At 44.1% G+C, this 14,327-nt stretch overlaps 1 protein-coding gene across 4 annotated transcripts in view; it reads right to left on the bottom strand.

The window, feature by feature from the left end:
- LOC128444527 (BTB/POZ domain-containing protein kctd15) overlaps positions 1–13,562 on the bottom strand; it is a 28,148-nt gene extending 14,586 nt beyond the window's left edge. The window contains exons 1-3 of one of the 4 annotated variants that reach the window (XM_053427062.1): positions 12,614–13,562; positions 9,816–9,991; positions 2,854–2,998 (exon numbers count right to left, since the gene is read on the bottom strand). In XM_053427062.1, the coding sequence (XP_053283037.1) occupies positions 2,854–2,998; positions 9,816–9,991; positions 12,614–12,622 (330 nt within the window). In that variant the 5' untranslated portion in view covers positions 12,623–13,562. The other 3 variants (XM_053427080.1, XM_053427053.1, XM_053427072.1) reach the window with 3 other exon arrangements.
- Positions 13,563–14,327: the final 765 nt, after the last annotated feature.

The raw sequence follows: 14,327 nt of genomic DNA, 5'->3' as shown, positions 1-14,327 counted from the left end.
AGAGCGGCCCGCACTGGTTTGACTCCCTTCATCTTAACGGTGCCTTCATCTGAGGCGCGTGGACGACACCCAAATACAACTCCATCTGGACAGAGTGTTGACGCAACACATCTTAAGCTGATGGTCTAATATTAAGATTTCAGAAAGCGAAGGAGGAGGTTTGTCCTTTTTTCCCTTTTTCTCTCCCGTCCTCCCTGTCTCTTTCTCTCCTGGCCTTCTTGCTGCAGCTGACAAAACTCATACTGAGACACTCCCCTGCAGGCGGCTCTCTGTATCAAAGTGTAGCTCCTCATCCTTCACAGGTCTGAAGCCATGGATGGATATGTTTTTAACAGGGGTCTGTCTGCGAGGCACTTTAGTCATCCTGAGCAGTGCAGAAAACAACAGAGTAATCCTAAGCGCCGAGGTGAGGATGAGAGGGAGACGGGGCCAACAACTCCGTCCTGGCTGCTGGAGCCGCTGCTGCTGCTACCGCTGCCAGCTCTACCAGACAATTCATCCCCCAATCCCGTGTCCAGACAGGCCGTTTGAGCTTCAAAATAATGATCCGACCTGATCGCCCACTGGCAAGGCAACATCGCAGGAAAGGACAGAGGGAGAGAGAGAGAGAGAGAGAGAGAGAGAGAGAGAGAGAGAGAGAGAGAGAGAAAGAGAGAGAGGTAGACAGCGAGAAGAAGAAGAAAATGATGGAAACTGTCACTGTCAGGGAGTCGGGGGGCTGATAAAGACCTTCCGTATGTTCTGGACATAAAAAGGTGAGTAAACCCACACAGGTAGAGGTTCGCAGGTTTTTGATTGAACTTGCCAATGATGGAAAAATCCCTCCAACCCTTATTTAATGTTCGAAAAAAAGAAAAAACTATTATTTTTAGCCTATCATACCTGAAAAAAAAGAAAGCGTTATTGATTTAAAGTGCAATTCAGAACGCCTGAATAAAGTGATGCAGAAACCGCCGAGTTGTAACGGTTTATAACCGTGCCCTCAATGTGACTGAGCATTGCTTACACTCTTGTGATTAATTGTAGTTTGAATAATGAGATGAGGAAGGATATTAATAGTGAATATTTTGTTCCACTGATGTAGGCTGAAACACTTCTTTTCCTTCTCTGCTCAGACTTTCACATTGATTTAGCAAAACACACAGCACTGCGGCTGCCAGCAGCAGAACAGACCCAGCCCCCGGGCGACGGCAAGCCTGATTGTGTTCAGATAAGGACATGCTCAATTCCGCCTCTCACTATTTGCATTTTTTTCTTCTTTCCGGGCTCCACGCAAATTGAAAGGTATGCAGATCAACACAGGCTTATGAGAGGGGATCGTGATGAGTTGAAACAATGGAGTCCAACGCATTCTCTTCAACCGTGGCGCCTGATTGGACTGTCAAGATTTCACAGAGAGGAAGAGGGGGGGCAGGGGGGGGAAAGCATGAATAAGAAGGGAAAAAACTAATCGGTTGTGAGTCAGGCCATCTTTTGCCAAAATATGCAGGGCTTTCATGTCATGTTCTGTTGTCGGAGGTTTGGCTCTCGTAGAGAATGATGAACAAGCGCCAGCCCGGTGGAAAGGTCACGCAAGTTAAGGTGGAGTAGAAGTGAAGCGTAGAATACTGGGAAACAGTATCACTGAATGAAACCTTGAACATGAAGGAGCTGTAGGCAGAATATATAACAATTCTGACAAAGCCACATATGGCTGTGTGGACTCTTGTGAGGTCAGACTACCTCACTAGTAACACCATCAGCGGAGTCGCTCGTGTGACCTCCACACTTTAGGGTCTTTTAGCTAATTGTTTTGGGTTTTCTGGCCGTTTTTTTTTTATTTGGTAGATAAATGGGCCAATTACATGTCCAACAATTCCAGATTCTGTATGATGCACATTTAAGTAATTCTTCGTTTTTGTAAGCGCTATAGCTTTAAGCAAAGACACACATCATTGAATATGGTTTGAAATTGGTTCCTTTTTACATTGTGTTCTTCCAAAAAAAATCTAAACAAATTATCATATTTATTGTTAGTATTGCCTTTTTTAAGACCACTGACAGGACAGGGACTCAAAGGGGGTCGATCAGATTTTATTTTGGGCCAGTGCCCCCACTGGCCCCACCCTTGAACTGCCCCTGGCTATAAAACATATTTATTTACAGAAAATGTTGTAAAAAATTGTGGCAGTACCAAAGATTTTGATATCAAGCCTGACATCATTTGTTTTGATAAAGCATGGAAACATGGGTGCAGAGCCTGCTTGTATTACTGCACCAACATTCCACAGTGTCCCTTCCCATTGAGGCCTTGATTGTTGGGGGCACTTCCTGTCTGTGGGGGAGTCGGTCATCAGAGCAGAGGGCCGACAGAGCGGTCTCACCTGTGCTCTCCTCTATGTAAACCAGCTCAGGGGTCCGGAGCACACACACATCATCGGGCCTTGCTCTATTTAGCTGGTTAGCATTTTACATCTCCACAGTGAAAACTCCCAATGAGTCGCCTCCATGTCTTCTTTCCAGTAGAGTTTTCTAATTACTGCGTATGCTTATATTGCAGGTATGCTATGTGTTAAATGGAGGGGAGGCGGGGCTAAGTTAAGCATTGTGAAAACAGTTCTCTGTTGTGGTCTCAGGTCTATTTGGAAGACGTTCGACCCCCGAGGCAGCAGGAAAACATTTAAAATACAAACATATCCACACTTAAGTGTTTTATCTTTAGGAACATCCTGAATTCCACACAACACTAAGGCATGTCTGGGCAGATGGCTTTACATAGTCTCAGCTTTTTATGTTGTTGTGTTGTTCAAATGGAGAGAGCCGATGGTGCAGACAAGTACACTCCATACAGTATGTTGTGGTGCAGATATTTACCTTGAAGTCATCTGGAAGGAGCAATTTGCTGGTCCTGAGGAAACTGAGAATGTAGCGGAATATCTCGCCGTCCCGATCTATGAAGTAGTGCTGCTTCAAGCTGTCCAGCACGATGGGCTCAGTGCCATTGAACAGACGACTGATTCTGAAAATTGAAATTGACACACAAACACGCACGCATGCAGGCAGCCACACACGCACACACACACACAAACACACACAGAGGAATGAGCCAGCTTCCTTCAGATGCATGAAACAATTACCCTCCATTTATTTTTCAATTTTATTAGCACTAAGCTTGAAATGCATTAGCATCCCAGGTTGAAACAAGGGGCTTAAGGCACAGTTCCTCCATTCCAGACTTGTTTGAAGTGTCCCTTCTGCAGGAAGATTACAACAACACACACGCTCGCTGCTTGTACTTACAGAAATTAATAGCATGAATGTAGCATTACAGCTCTATTATTCCATCTGTCAGAGGGGTGGAAATGAGAGAGAGGCGTGGAGTGGTGAGGGCCACATACCAATGCAAGACGGACGTCTGGAAAAAGATATTTCACTTTTGCAGTTTTGATTTTGTTATGACCATTTGAAGAATTTGCACAGAAGGCCGTGGAACTGTTCCACGGTGTCTGTGTTTGATACAGAGTTCCAGTTTGTGGATAGATAAATGGGATAGGAAGATAAATTCACAACATCTGCATTGTCTATTCATAATGATATTTAACTGTAAGACTTTGTATATAATGTGGAGTAATCCTTAATCCTAATCTCTGATACATATTTCCGTGATTTTACTGTTATGAATAAAGTCACTGGTTGGTCTAAAAAGGTTAATATCTATTGTCAGGACTTATTTTAGGAAAATAAACCCATTAGAATAATAATAATTTTCTCTTTGGTTTCACCAAATGATATATATAGATTGGCCTGAATAATTTTTTTGCAAAATACCTAGACACAGACTCAAATAAAGGCTCAAAGGCTAAAAGACATAAATTCAGAGTTTTGAAAGCTTTGAAAATAAGATGAAAAAATTTGAATGACAACAATAATATTTTCCTACTAAGAAACCGAATCATGAATTATAACAGTAATTAGTTGTATGCGTTAAGGCTTTCACTAAGTATGGACAGGACTTCAGTGTAATGATAAGACACTTGTTGCTGCCTATAGCATCCCATGGTTAACTCCTTCCACTGAAAGATTAAGGGCTTAGTTGACATTGGCTAAAGGGGCTCATCAAGGCTAAGAGTGGAAATTGTTGTTATCTATAAACTTTCATCACCATGTTGGTGCTGTGCCTCCAGATACCCTTGGACAGATAGTCCCCCTGTCCCTACTTTGCTGTTCTAATAATCTCATCTGGGCACTCTATCTGTTTGTTCGTTTCCAAATCCTAAATATCCCTCGTCCATCATAACCAATAGTGTTTTTTTAGCATGTTTTAAAATATTGAGGACGCAGTTAGTACAAGTGCTTTTATTTTGCAAAAGCACTGCTCGTGCAAGTGGAATAATTTGCTTTAATTTTGTGACTCATTTTAAAACAAAGCTCACAGCTCCCTCAGCAGAGAAACCTGGAATGCCTGCGCAGTGCAAATAAGCCGCACTAGTGATTTACACAAGAAATCTGTTGCACGTACAACCTCCTTAACGGTTTCACTGCACATTTCCATCGTCTTTCTCCGAAACAGCTCTTGGCAGGGCGCTGCGTTGCTGTTATTATCATCATTTTGATGTAATCAGCTCTTTAATCACAGTAACAGCTTCGAGGTCGACTGACAAAGTTGTCTGACAAAGAAAATTGTAAAACCTATTTGCAAACATGTCGACCGACACACACACATTCTCCCAGCACTGCCTCAGCACTGGCATTGTCAAACTCTATTACAAGACAGTGGAAAGGGGGCCGCAGTGGGAATGTCAGTGAACAAACAGCAGGACTGGATTCACTCACACACTCATTTTACTGGATTTACAATCCCAATCCTCCACTTGTGTGAGTATGTGTTTAATGGTTGGATCAGGTATCTCCTGACCCCGATGTGTCGGCAAAGCGAACTGAAGCTATCACATCAAATCCGCCCTGTTTCTTTCTCTTTGACTTGACTGGGTGAGGGAGCAAAGCAAAGATGGTTCTCCCTCTCTCCCTCCCTCCCTCTCTCTCCCCTTGCTCCTGCCATCCGTTCTCTCTTTCACTCTCTCTTTCTCTCTCTCTGTCTCCATCCCTCTGCCTTACTCGCTTTCTCTCTGGAAATCGATGCAAAATGCTTTATAAAAAACCAATACTCATCTCCCTGTTTGGCCCGAGGTGTTCCTTTCTCATATGGTCTTGCAATTCTTCCAGCTAGAATTTCACCATACCCCTCCAGGCTAACTCTGTTTTTCATCTCCACTTTTTTAAAAAGCAATTAAAATGCTGCCTGTTTTTCTTTTTCTTTCCCTCTCCTCCACTCCCTTCACTCACTCCCTCTCTCTCTCTCTCTCTCTCTCTCTCTCTCTCTCTCTCTCTCTCTCGCTCTCTCTCTCTCTCTCTCTATCTCTCTCTCTCTCTCAGCCACCCCCCCCCCCCTTCTGTTAAATCCCTGAATTGGAAGGGTGGTTGTCCTTAACAGGTAGGGAGAGAGAATAGGGTGGCAATAGAGAAATTAAGACAGGATACACAAACAGACAAGGACGCCGACAGACAGAAAGGGGGGAAAGAAAAATAGAAACAGAAGTAAAGAGGGGAAATGAAAGAGCTGGACAGAGAAACAAACAGATTACAAGAGGAGGACAGAGAGATGGAAAGAGTGTGAGAAAAAAAAAGCTATGAGAGAACTAAAGACAGAGAACGAGTCAGGGAGAGGGAGGGAGGTGGTGGGTGTAGGAGGTTATCAAGGACGGGAGCAGCTCAGATCTCTCACTCCAGCGGTGCGGAGTGAGGGCCGGCATGTGGGGCAGTAGGTGGGCAATATCTGCCAGGATGCTGGCTGCAGGAGCTACGGCCGACCAGCTGCTGAGAGCTGCCAGAGACGTGTCTGCAGGAGGTGGGAGGACGATTTAGCGCAGATATCACTGATTCTGATAGAGCAGATGCTATAATGGATGTGTACGACTATTGGATGCCTAATGGACACAAGACGCCCTGCAGCTTCCTGCACAGTGAAACAAACACTAAGATGTTTATGAGTTTTCTAAGTCGGGCACTCAAGGCCGTTCCCCACTGACTTATGAGGAGTGCAGGTCACAAAAGGGGGGAGTTTAAAACCAGATTACTATCGTCCCTGGCTCTGATTCGCTGATTCCAATTGTAAAACACTAAGTCAATACAAATGAAAGAGTCAAGTATCTCAATGTGTGTGTTTGTAATGTGTACAAAAGTTTTGCATTTTTAGAAATATTTGGTGCATGTGTGAAAAAGATCTGGGCATTTTGTAGCTATAGAAATATTGTGTAGTAGAATTTGTTCTGAAATGTTTTGGGCGAAGACTGATTCTCATGCAGGAATGTCCTATCTTAGAATTTCACTTAATTTAAAAGCAAAAGGCCAGTGCTGACCAGCCAATCAGAACGTTGCCCAATGTCCATCCAACAGATGACGTCAAATAGGGAAGAAGTCCCTTTCTAGGGGTCTGCTGAATGCTAGTATTAGCTTGACTTGATGCGTATGCTATACAAACTTGACCGTGTTGTTCATGGTTGTGGCAGCTTATGCAGGCAAATCAGTTGGAAGCAAAACTCGTCCCAAAGCCAAAATAATCAGTCAATCAATCTGTGGAAAATAATCTCTTATTGAAATTACACCATCAATGTTTAGCAAAGTTACACTACTAATGTGACACTGATCTCATCAGGTGGTTCATCAAATTTATTTAGTTGGTAGGCATATAATGTATGTTCACAAGGAAATAGATCTTAATATTTCCTCTAAAATAAATGTACATATCATGGCTTAATAGGCTGTTACCATTTGCAAAGCCAGTTTTATCCACTAGCTTAGTTTTATTTTAGATGGCCATATGTTATCGCTATACAGCCTGTGTAAAATCCTTTTTTTAAAAAGCCACTTGAGGGCATGCTCAGATTAGCTGAGAGGTTTAACAATGACGTGATAAAATACATGGAAAAATCTGTTTTGTGAAACTTACACATAGTGGAGAAAGAAATCAGCAAAGGAGGATAAAGCCATGTAGAGATTCATCATGTCTGGACACAGAGGACTCATCTTTAAAGAGAAACATGTCCGGTGGTCCTTTCAAAATAGTTTCACTGTCTCTGGAACATTTGCCCTAATTTCCTCAGCTTCTGTTCAAGTGACTGCTGCGCCTGTCCTCTGTGAGAGTTCCGCAGAGTGTAGCATCAATGTTTCATGACCCTTGTCCCTTAATATGGCCGGGCACAAAAGAAGATGAATAACCACACATTAGTTACTAGACTAACTTTCTCTTGGCACGCTGCATTATTTAGGGGCCAATCTATTAAAAGCAATCATCAACTTTAAACTCTTTAACCCGGCTCTTTTAGTCGGTACAGAGTTCAGTCTATGCCCACAGCTCGACCGGACATGGGCGAACGCGGCGTACGCGGCTGTGCCAGTGTAATTGTTTTGCTTTCTGCTGTCGGCCATTATCCTAATTCACACAAAAGGGCCCCTCCTTCCACTGGCTCCAGTGGAAAGTGGAGCCCTGAGGCCAACTGCACACTGAGGAGGCTGGGAGAGAGAGAAACAGTGAGTGTATGCACGTAAGGGAGAGAAAGAGAGAGAGTGAGTGTGTGTGTGAATGTGTGTATGTGCGTGTATATGTGTGTGAGTGTGTGTGTGTGTGTGTGTGTGTGTGCGTGTGTGTGCGTGTGTGTGTGTGTGTGTGTAAGAGAGAGATCAAGAGTGAGAAAGACACAGAAAGAGAAAGACAGGGGGGCAAAGGAGCATGTGTGAAAGAGAGACAGAGAGACAGAGAGAGACAGAGAGAGAGAGAGAGAGAGAGATAGAGAGAGAGAGAGAGAGAGAGAGGGAGAGGGAGAGGGAGAGAGAGCTCCATCCTACACTCACACTGGTATCCGGTCTTTCCTCTCACTGTACTAACACTGTTTGGGTGCTCTGACATGACTGCCCCATTTACACGGTGCCCATGTCCTCCTATGAATCACTAAAGCTTCATCAGAGCATAAAAACAAGTACAACACAGATACGAAAATATCGAAATAAATATTAAGAGCTAATGATCAGATCCAAATCATATAGGCACATTTAAAAGAAAAGCACTGTAAAATGTAGATGAATAACGTGTGCCCTCTGGCCACTGGATTGAACACAATATGACACTGAAGCTAAGCATCTTAATAACAAACACAATCATAAAGCCTTGTCTGGGACGAGCTTTACTTTTCTCATGACATGTTAGAGTCAGGAATAAAGGGAGAGTTGTCAGGGATTTCCTGTCAACGGACTCTGTGAATATCAAGACTTTATTACCAGGGGATTATGTGGATTGTTTCCTGTAGCCAATTTGGCAGATTTTCTAACAACCCGGTGTATGTTTACATTGGCCCACACGGGACCTGTCAGCTGACGCACAATCGAAGACTGTATCATGTAATGAATGACACACTGTATTATGGGGGGGAAAGCAGGGGGCCTGAAAACATCCCGTAGTTTCAAATGGGAAAAATTCAAAGAGCAGAAGAGAAGAGATATTTTCGGCAGTGTTTGCTTTCAGAGCTTCCTCTGGTGTTGTCACCTTGTTTGTGGATGGAGCTAAATAGGTGAATAAAGTGGGAGAGTGGATTACTAACAGTTCTTACACAATCTGAATCCTTATGACTAAACTTATCAGTGGAAGTGCGTTCAAAATAAAAGCCCTGTTTGTTTGATGTATGAGGGAATCTAACTCACATGCCTGAGAGCAAACAAGCCCTTTCTGTTACTGATCGCACAAATATTCAACAAGTAGAACGTCACTGTTTTAGTTGGTAACGATTTAAAATGTGACCGCAATATCATCCCCAATTCTGGGTTGTTTGGAGAATTACAGCAACGATAATGTTGTCCCATAAAATAGGAATATACAGCCTTAAAGTTATACACGTTTTGTTATTGTACATGTATTTCTTATATCTTGTAAAAAGAATCCTCCGTCTGAACACTTATAGGAACTAGAAAGCAGATGATGGTAAATGCTGGTCCCAAAACAGCCAAGAAAAATCAATATGTTATGAGACAAAGAGCCAGATATTAATCAGATCTGAAGTCGACCAACGTCAGCTTTGATGAGGGATCCGGACATGTGGGTCTATGCTTAGGATCCTTATATCCCCCTAATCCACAAACTGGTTGTGTGTGTGTGTGTGTGTGTGTGTGTGTGTGTGAGAGAGAGAGAGAGAGAGAGAGAGAGAGAGAGAGAGAGTGAAGGGAGTGTGTGTGTATGCCTTTGAAATCAACATTAAAACACGTGATAGTATTAATGACAGCAGCTGAGTTTTTGAGCACGACTACCGTGTGAGAGGCGATAGAAATTAAAAAGCCTTGGAGGTATTTATTAGACAATTAAAAACAATCACTGGGTGAAACAGAACAAAAACAATCAAATGCGTTTTAAAGCTAAAAGAGGATGATAAATAATGAAGGCATGAGAAATGAACAGATATTATAGAAGGTTATGAGGGAAAGAACTTCTATTTATGCCAGTCAGCTAAATGACTTGTTAACATCAAAAATCCAATTAGTCTTAATTGAGACAAACAACAGTCAAATGATATAATAATTGATTCCTTGTTGAAATGCAATATTAAGTAATTAAATAGAAATAAAAGAAGAAAAGCTATTTCTCTAATATTAAAAGAAATATATATAATATATTGTTGAATAAGACATTAAAAAGCAAAGAAACAAGATAAAATCCTCTCCGATAAATAGAGATAAATGGTATTTATTAGTAAACTAACTCCGGCTATGAGGTTATAGGCAGGGAAGGGTCTTACCTGGAGTCTGGGAACTTGGTGAGGGTCGCCAGGCTGCTGGTGTACATGTGTCCCCCGACGTCGATGTGCACCGGGGCATTCGCCTTGGTCAGCTGAGCCGGCAGAGGGATACCCTGAGTGGCCAGAGGAGAGACCGGGGACCGGGTCAGAGACAGCCGTGACATGCTTCTTCCCTCCTGAAAGCAAGTGTAGATAAAAGCCATAGGAATAAAGGTGCAGACGGAAAAGAAACCCCGACCAGAGTGATCCTACACTGGGGAGCAGATAATATCCCTACTGAACGGTATCAGATCACTTCCATGACTGTCTGGTCGCGTTTAGCCGGGGAATTATTGCCACCGCTCTAATTAAGTATGTTTGCATCTTTTTCATGCGGCACCGGAGGCGAGGATAGGAGGATGCCTTATTAGAAAAAAAAAACAGGCTGTGAGAGAGATAGAGCGAGGTAGACAGACAGAGGGAGAGAAAGAGAGAGAAAGAGGGAGATGGAGGGGGGTGCTAGGTGTCAGCCTCCAGGGGAATAAAACAAACTGCTGCTGCAATATTCTAATTAAAGGTCGCCTTATGTGTTAGACGTGATGCGCCCAGACACACCAAGCACCAATCTAAGAGCGAGGGAGGAAAACACGGCGGGGAGAGGAGGGGGGGGGGGGGGGGGGGTAAAAGGGGAGTAACTTTTCCCTTTTAACACACATTCAACACACCAAAGATTGAGGTGCACGGCTGTCATGTGCCGACACACACTTGTGACTTGTGCTGTCACGCTGCTGTGGCACACGGAGGGAAAACTTCATAAACCCACGCGTGCGTCAAAGCGCATCATCCACACTCACAGGCCGAACACACTCCGCATGTGAGGCACAATGTGAGGAGATGTGTTCGGAATACAATAAGTGTAAATGGAGATTACCCGGAGCGCGCCGGTGCACGCAGAGGTCAGAGGGGAGCTGGGTTTGATCATCTGATAAAATGCTATAGAAAATATTTGGGATTCGCTTCGATACCCCGCCATTTGACTCCTGTGCTGCTGCCGGACGAGCCGAGGATCCGTTTATCTCCAACTTACTCGCGCGTGATGTATTTGCCAACAGCTGCAGGTGAACCACCCAACCTCAGTGTGGCCACTTCATAATAGGACTGAGTGTAAATAAAGTCGGAGTGGTTATGGTTATATTTAGGGACCTGGGGACGCAGAACAAATTCATGTTGTTAAGAAACTTTATCAGTTGCTATTTTTCTGTATTTTCCTGCTGATGAAAGGTCACAGTCTGCCCACTTTACGCATCGTTACGCACCAGTTCCCCTGCAGCCTTTGGTTGAAACGCAGACCTTTGCTTGTGCACTCATATGACAAGAGTTCAAATGATACTTGGAGCCCCACACTTGGTTTCAACAGATCCTTATAACAGACTAATAAAGCACCAGCATCAATTTGTTGTTGAGCTCTTTCACTGTCACGACCCTGAAACTGGAGGCCGTGTGGCTGCTCATCCCCGCGGCCCTTGGAGAGAAGCGCCACCGGGCAGAGTGGGAGAGACTGGAGCTTTGTCTTTCTTTTTTTCCAGGGTGGTGTCCGCATCACAGCAGTATCATGTTCCCTTAATACGATTATAGGCGGACGGGATTACATTTCAAATCCCAGGAAAAGAAAGAAAAGAAAGGGGAAAGAAAAGGACAGAAAGAAAAAACTTGGAAAGACTTGAGAAGTTTGGGGTCCATACCAAGCTCTCTCTCTCTCTCTCTCTCTCTCTCTCTCTCTCTCTCTCTCTCTCTCAACCATTCAATCCATTAATCAATGAAATCACCATATTATTTGGCGCAATCTAAAAAATATATATCTTCCTAAAATATATCTTATCCTATTTTATAATACAATTTATAATGGACCTATAACTTTCAGTCGTTTCGTCTTTCTTCAACCCTCACTATCTTCACAGACACACACATCCACACACTCACACAAGCACACACACACACACACCGTCTATGATAAATTCCTCCACAAAATCCCAGCAGCTGTAGAGGCATCAACTTTCACCTCAGAGCTTCTGCTGCTTCGCTCCACTGACCCTGTTCACACACTGATGCCATTCACCTCAAATCATTCTGAATTAAAATAACCACATTAGATCAAAAGAGAAACGTTGCGATGCAACACCGCGCTCCACGGGAAAAACACGAGCCCGCGCCTCTGCCTTTAATTCTGCCCAATAGCACAATATGGCGCCTTATTCGTGCTTTACAATTAAAAAAAAAGGGCATCATGTCGACACGTGTAATTCACGTAACCCGTTTGATAAAAACACCGCACGTGTGAACTGTCCGGTGTGTCAGGAAAGAGGGGAAATCCCTTCTTCACAATCCTGCTCAAAGTAAACCTTACAGCGCTGTGCGTAATAAACCCGTACATCTGTCTGTAATGGTAAAATGTCTCACCGTACCGTTTCAAACATTGTAGGCAGTCCAGGAGAAATCCGTGCCGGCGTTCTGTCCCAGCTCCTGTCCGCTGTAACCCCCCGAAATGTCCTAATATATTCTCCAAATGCCTCCCCCTCGATACCACTACGCCAGCATCCAGCTCCGGAACGAACCTATTCTGCCGCACGGAGAAGCCAAGTGTTTGGAGCCGGAGTCTGTATCGTGCTCTAAACTGCTCTGAGAAGAAGAGGGAACACTGTAGGTCGTGTCCGGGATGGACTGCTCTGAGTCTCTGTGGCTTTAAAGGCTCTATTGCCAGGCTGCCTCGACCTGTCCTCACCAAGCTTCTTTGTACCAAAGCGCACAGGCAGCGTCCTTACCTTGTACATAGATGAGCCGATCTCCTTCCCCTTCTTATATGGATACGCGTAAAAAAATTGCGCTCCCGGTTGGAATCCTGTTCCGCGCTTCAGCTTGTCTGGCTGTTTTTGCTCCAAACGAAGCTGCCCCTCTGGTTTGTATGAGAAGAAGAAGAAAGCTCAATAATCCGTCTCTAAATAACAGAGCAGAGCTAAAAAAGAAAAATCTCGCTCCGGGCTGCCCGAGCGCCTCTGGGCCAGGGATTAGGCTACAATTAGCTCAACTCCACTCTCTCGCCCAGGCAATTTTCTCAAGGAAGAGAACGTGATACCCTCTATTATGGGTGCACAGATATACTAACTTCTCTTATTTTGAAAGTAGACGCTTTCCCCTCTAACGGTGTGAAGTTGGGATTCCAGAGGGCGCAGAGGGAAACCTAACAGGCAACTGTCAGTCTCTCAATAGATTTCGAGCAGCAAAAAGCAGATTTCTCATTGTCACTTGGTCTGATGTAACAGCTCCGCGGGCAGTTCCAGCTAGCAGGCACACATTTCCATCTCCAGCAGCTCCTGCAGCATGAATGTAAAGTTTAAAGCCAGGCGGGCTGCCATGGTCCTTCACTCAGGCAACGTGATATCAAGGCGCAGGAACTTGTTGATAAAGTCTCTGTAGAAAAAAAGAGAATATGTTGAAAATGAAGAGATATCCTTGAACCAATATGTTTCACGCGGTGCGTACTCTCTCTCCCCCCGTGTCCCTGCTCTCCTCTCTTTCTCTCGCTCTCTTCTCTCCCTCTTGCCTTAATGTCTGGAGTTGTAACGCCAAATTTCCTGCAGGCCATTAAAATCAAATGACGTCTATGGACATGCATGCACGCTGCTGCAGAAAGCGCCCTCACAACCTGCCTGCAGCCAAATGCGCCATTTCAATTATAGCGCAGGGCTTAGATGGAGATATCTGCCCAGATCACCCCCCCTCCCCCCCCTCCTAAAACACACACACACAGTCAGACACACACCTCCCCTCAATTTCCAATGGAAGCAGACAGACTCCAGACTTTTGGGGGAAAATAAGATTGTGGCAGATTTGTATTTCTTTTTGTTACACGTCTACACAGAAAAGACACAATCCAAGTGATGAGGCGCTAAAGTGTTGCGCCACTTTTGCACAGAGAGAGAAGAGAGAGGGGGAACCAGGAGAGTCGAGCAGGTGCTCACACCAAGGAGACGATTATTTATTTATTTGCGTGTTTGTTTATTTGAGGGTAAATATCTGTGAATAATTGATGCAACACTGAGCCCAGTAATTACTCTGTACCAGCATCCTGAGAGGGGCGCAGTGCTGGTTTCTTGATATTTGGCGCCAACCAGTGTAGGAACGTATTATTGGTCCACAGGAGATACATGGATATATAGGGAAACTATTTAGGATACTTGACTATTGTTTACTCTCCACCCACCCATCCATCCATTAATCCACGTATCCATCCACCTATCCATCCACCCATCCATCCATCCACCCATCTATCCATCCACCCATTCATTCATCCATGCATCCATTCATCCATTCCTCCATTCATCCATCCATTCTTTCCTAAAGCATCTTAACAGACCTCTTAGTTTACTTAAGTGAGTATACAATGAAAATAATTTCAACATGAAATACCACATGTATATGCTGGTGATTTTGACAGCCGACTGGTATCAGTGTGAGAAAGAAGTCATGGTAATTAGA

The sequence above is a fragment of the Pleuronectes platessa genome, chromosome 1, assembly GCF_947347685.1.
Source record: "Pleuronectes platessa chromosome 1, fPlePla1.1, whole genome shotgun sequence".
Classification (NCBI taxonomy): domain Eukaryota; kingdom Metazoa; phylum Chordata; class Actinopteri; order Pleuronectiformes; family Pleuronectidae; genus Pleuronectes; species Pleuronectes platessa.
Note: the sequence above shows the minus strand (reverse complement) of the source record. Positions and strands in the feature narration are given on the sequence as shown.